Source organism: Lethenteron reissneri, unplaced genomic scaffold (genome assembly GCF_015708825.2).
Source record: "Lethenteron reissneri isolate LAM-NWPU_2019-01 unplaced genomic scaffold, ASM1570882v1 scaffold_1574, whole genome shotgun sequence".
NCBI lineage: Eukaryota > Metazoa > Chordata > Hyperoartia > Petromyzontiformes > Petromyzontidae > Lethenteron > Lethenteron reissneri.
Window position 1 is genome coordinate 120,882 of NW_026891305.1, and position 5,641 is coordinate 126,522.

General features: G+C 47.3%; 1 protein-coding gene across 1 annotated transcript; it reads right to left on the minus strand.

Moving 5' to 3' along the window:
• Positions 1-344: 344 nt before the first annotated feature.
• Positions 345-2,436, minus strand: LOC133362666 (zinc finger protein 79-like; the record flags this gene model as incomplete). Its single annotated transcript, XM_061581585.1, has 2 exons — positions 2,374-2,436; positions 345-1,148 (listed from the first exon to the last, which is right to left on the minus strand). A coding segment is annotated over exon 2 (789 nt), but the record flags the coding sequence as incomplete, so codon positions are not given.
• Positions 2,437-5,641: the final 3,205 nt, after the last annotated feature.

A 5,641-nucleotide genomic window follows, 5' to 3' on the forward strand; every position in this document is an offset into this window, starting at 1 on the left:
TCTTCACTCTTCACCATCACTTCTTCATATTCCACCTTCACCTCTTCATATTTCACCTCGTTACCTTTAAAAGTGTCCAAGCTGGGATTTTCTTCTGGTTCTTGTTTGATGAGGGATGGGCTCATTGCAGCACTTTGACTTTCACAAGCTTTCAGACTCCACTCCTGGTGGATCTTGTGATGCTTGTGTGTTCTCTGATGTACATGAAGATTTGATGACTGTGCAAACGCCTTCCCGCACGGAGTGCACCTGAAGGGTTTCTCTCCCGTGTGTGTTCTCTGGTGTTTTACAAGAGCAGATGACTGTGCAAACGCCTTCCCACAGACACTGCACTTGAAGGGTTTCTCTCCCGTGTGTGTTCTCTGGTGTGTTTTAATAGCAAATGACCGTGAAAACGCCTTCCCACACACACTGCACTTAAAGGGTTTCTCTCCCGTGTGTGTTCTCTGGTGTTTTATAAGAGAAGATGACCGTGAAAATGCCTTCCCACACACACTGCACTTGAAGGGTTTCTCTCCTGTGTGTTGTCTCTGGTGTTTTTTAAGATTTGATGACTGTGTAAATGCCTTCCCACACACAGTGCACTTGAAGGGTTTCTCTCCTGTGTGTGTTCTCTGGTGTTTTTTAAGAGAAGATGACCGTGAAAATGCCTTCCCACACACACTGCACTTGAAGGGTTTCTCTCCCGTGTGTGTTCTCTGGTGTTTTATAAGAGAAGATGACAGTGAAAATGCCTTCCCACACACACTGCACTTGAAGGGTTTCTCTCCCGTGTGGGTTCTCTGGTGTGCTTGAAGATGCGGTGATTGTGCAAACGCCTTCCCACACACACTGCACTTGAAGGGTTTCTCTCCCGTGTGTGTTCTCTTGTGTGTTTTAATAGCAAATGACCGTGAAAACGCCTTCCCACACACACTGCACTTGAAGGGTTTCTCTCCTGTGTGTGTTCTCTGGTGGATCTGAAGAACTGATGGCCATGAAAATGCCTTCCCACACACACTGCACTTGAAGGGTTTCTCTCCTGTGTGTGTTCTCTGGTGCTGTGTCAAATTTCCAGTCCGCTCCGTGCTGTATCCACGCTGGTCGCATTGTTGCCTTGCCGTACCGAGCTGTGCTGAGCGCCTTTGCTCCATCAGACCAAGCGACAGCTGCAGACAGAAAAAAATTATATCCACACCACCTACACGTCAGACACAGAGTAATGCATATACACAGTCACACGTGACTTACACGTCTATACTTATTCATATTCATGATGTAGTGAAAAAGTTTCCCAAATTCATCACACAGGCTGTTATTGCACACAATGAGAGGGCAAATGGTCATAAATATGCCTGGAAGCCCTCGTATCTCCGTGGTGAGATGTTAACTACCTCACCTGGTATACAGGAAGTCGTGGGTTCGATCCTGACCCTGACGCCTGCTGCTGTATATTTGGAGTTTGCGTGTCTCTCTCTCTCTCTCCGTGGTGAGATGTTAACTACCTCGCCTGGTGTACAGGAAGTCGTGGGTTCGATCCCGACCCTGACGCCTGCTGCTGCTGTATATTTGGAGTTTGCGTGTCTCTCTCTCCGTGGTGAGATGTTAACTACCTCGCCTGGTATACAGGAAGTCGTGGGTTCGATCCCGACCCTGACGCCTGCTGCTGTATATTTGGGGTTTGCGTGTCTCTCTCTCCGTGGTGAGATGTTAACTACCTCACCTGGTATACAGGAAGTCGTGGGTTCGATCCCGACCCTGACGCCTGCTGCTGTATATTTGGAGTTTGCGTGTCTCTCTCTCTCTCCGTGGTGAGATGTTAACTACCTCGCCTGGTATACAGGAAGTCGTGGGTTCGATCCCGACCCTGACGCCTGCTGCTGCTGTATATTTGGAGTTTTGCGTGTCTCTCTCTCTCCGTGGTGAGATGTTAACTACCTCGCCTGGTATACAGGAAGTCGTGGGTTCGATCCCGACCCTGACGCCTGCTGCTGTATATTTGGGGTTTGCGTGTCTCTCTCTCCGTGGTCGCGTGGATTTTCCTCCGAATCTCCCGGGTTTCCCCTCCACATTTAGAGTCAACATCAGCACGCGTGCAGCGTCTTTGACCGATACACATTTCCACACGTATTCTTGGTTCTTTCGGTAAAGTCACGTAGATAGACAATAACAACAGATAATAAAATCAAATAAAGGCCATTTGTGTTGCGATCGAAACGTCGTGGGGTTTTATTTATTTATTTACAATTGTTTACTTTTAGTAATTTTTATCTGTTATTTTTACTAAATTTCCTATGTCCGTGACTTCACCGAAAGAACCAAGAATATGAATTGCTGCAGTTACTAAAGTTTTAAGTCAAAACATTGACACACGCGTTCACAAACCCCCCATACCTTGTTGTTGTTGTGGGCAGGTAGCTTCTGTAAACAAGAGCGGTACAGCAGCTCAAGCGGGCTTGGACTGGTAAAAAAACAAACAAAAAAACTGCGTTAATATCTACAATAAACCAAAGTGACAAAGTAGCGAGCCGCGTGAAGACAAATTAAACTTAAGGGAGGGAATTAAAGCAAACGCGACCAGGCGAGGGCAGGAGCAAGGCCCCGCGTGTCTAGGCCCCGCGTTGTAAAGTTCCAACTTGGACATCGATTCACAAGCTGCTGCTGCTCTAGTGACATCCCTACGAGAGAGAGAGCGAGGCTCTACCTTGTAACAACACAACAACCACAACAACAACAACAACCACAACAACCACCACGACGATGAGAATTTCTCACCTCGGATTTCACTGCACGCGCGGAGCGACAGCTTCCTGTTACCCGTGACGTCACGCGGTAGTAGGTGACATGACGTCACTCCTGGGTACGAGACACGCCCTCCCACAACGAGCGGCTCTGTAACTAAATGCGAATATGAATAAATTATGTTAATGAGACCGTCGCAATAAACTCGTGACGTCTTTAACGAACTCTTTATGTTAATGAGCCGCCAGTCACTGGGCGTGGCTTTGCCCAAATAAGGATTGGCAACTGGAACGATCTCTGCAGTGACCGAGGCGGAGGTGACGTCACGTTCAAGAGCGCGGTGGACGGGGGGGAGGGGGGTGACATCCTTGGTGACATGACGTCACTAGCGAGGTACACCTCCCTGGCGTTTCACGCGGATGACGTAATGCTGAGTGGTGACGTCACAGAGCGGGGTTGGAGTTTAAGTTGATTTAGATCCATTTTCCATTGCTCCATCTCTTGAACAGAGACCCCGGGTGTGTGTACACTGTGTGTGTGTGTGTACACTGTGTGTGTGTGTACACTGTGTGTAGACTGTGTGTGTACACTGTGTGTGTGTGTACACTGTGTGTGTGTATACTGTGTGTGTACACAGTGTGTGTGTACACTGTGGGTGTGTGTACACTGCGTGTGTGTACACTGTGCGTGTGTGTACACTGTGTGTGCACTGTGCGTGTGTGTACACTGTGTGTGTGTGTACACTGTGTGTGTGTACAGTGTGTGTACACTGTGTGTGTACACTGTGTGTGCATTGTGTACATACAGTGTGTTACATGTACGCACACAATCAGACAAGTATTCATTCTAAATTATTGACAGGCATATGCACAAAATTGAATAACTGCAGTGAAATATACTGCATCAGATAAATCTTATTCTCTGGTTCTTTCAGTAAAGTCCGTAGAACGAAATTTATAGAATACGACGTTTCGATTGGAACACAAGCAACCATCGTCAGGTACAACAAGTGAATTAGAAAACAAACAGTGAACTTAGAAATATAATGCAACACAACACAAGAGTCAGCCAACACAAGTCACACCCTACCTGGTTGATTACGTTCTTCCAAAATTGAATAATTTAGTTTAGAAACATCTTTAACAAGGAGCTATTTAAAGAATGCACCCTCTACTGAACAGTGGATGTGAAACACACAATTGTACAATTCAAACGAGTAGGCCTTTGCAAGTTGGCGTCTGGGTCAAAAATGTAGCAAATTCTAAACATTACCGACAAACTCCACAACTGAGATTACACATCACCATCGCCCCCTACTGACAGGCTCTTGTCCACACGCAGGCCGGTGCAGGGCCACCACCGTGTGCCACACAGGGGCAGCTGCCACTTGGGGTGCTTAGAATGTTTGAGACGAGGTACGATACAAAACTCAGAGTTGCTGAGCGGATTAAGCACCATGTAAAAGCAATTATAACATCGTGAATGCTTGGGAGCTTATTGGCTCTCTGCTGGTCAGAGATCAACCCAACACACAGGTCCAACAAAGACTGGCCACCCTTACCCTGCAGGTTGAACCTAGGAACTGAGTGTTCAACTCACATTCTTGTCATTAAAGGCCTTGACAAAGGTGCATATTGGAGCGACATCGTCTGGCTTACACATTTACCGGGTCTCCATTTGACTTTGTATTGTCTCGGAGGCCACCCACACCTCCACTTCCAAAACTGCTGGGAGTTGCCTCGCTCTGCCTCACAGTCAGAATTCTCCTCCTGCTTCACGTTGCCTCCATCGATGTGAAGGTCACATTTGGAGTTGAATCTTCATCTTCAATTTTACCTTCACTTCTTTGCTCTTCACCATCACTCTTCACATTTCACCTTCACCTCTTCACATTTCACCTCGATACCTTTCAAGTGTCCAAGCTGGGATTGTCGTCCGGTTCTTGTTTGATGAGGATGGGCTCATTGCAGAACTTTGACTTTCCAAGCTGATTTCAGACTCCATCCTGGTGGATCTTCTGATGCTTGTGTGTCTCTGGTGTACATGAAGATGTGCTGACTGTGCAAACGCTATCCCACACACACTGCCTTGAAGGGTTCTCTCCCGTGTGTTCTCTGGTGTTCTACAAGAGCAGATGACTGTGCAAACGCTCCCACACACACTGCACTTGACGGGTTCACTCCCGTGTGAGTTCTCTTGTGTTTTACAAGAGTAGATGAATTTGAAAACGCCTTCCCACACACTGCACTTGAAGGGTTTCTCTCCCGTGTGTGTTCTCTTGTGTTTACAAGAGTAGATGAATCTGAAAAACGCCTTCCCACACACTGCACTTGAAGGGTTTCTCTCCCGTGTGTGTTCTCTGGTGTGTTACAGAAGTAGATGACTTTGCAAACGTCTTCCCACACACACTGCACTTGAAGGGTTTCTCTCCGTGTGTGTCTCTGTGTTTACAAGAGTAGATGAAAGTGCAAAACCTCGTCCCACACACACTGCACTTGTAGGGTTTCTCTCCGTGTGTGTCTCTGGTGTGCTACAAGAGTAGATGACTTTGCAACGTCTTCCACACCCACTGCACTTGAAGGGTTTCTTTCCGTGTGTGTTCTCTGGTGTGCTACAAGAGTAGATGAAAGTGTAAACGCTCTTCCCACACACTGCACTTGAAGGGTTTCTCTCCCGTGGTGTTCTCGGGTGTTACAAGAGTAGATGAAGTGAAAACGCCTTCCCACACACACTGCACTTGAAGGATTTCTCTCCCGTGTGTGTTCTGGTGTGCTACAAGAGTAGATGACTTTGCAAACGTCTTCCCACACACACTGCACTTGAAGGGTTTCTTTCCCGTGTGTGTTCTCTGGTGTGCTACAAGAGAGATGACTGTGCAAACGCCTTCCCACACACACTGCACTTGAAGGGTTTCTCTCCC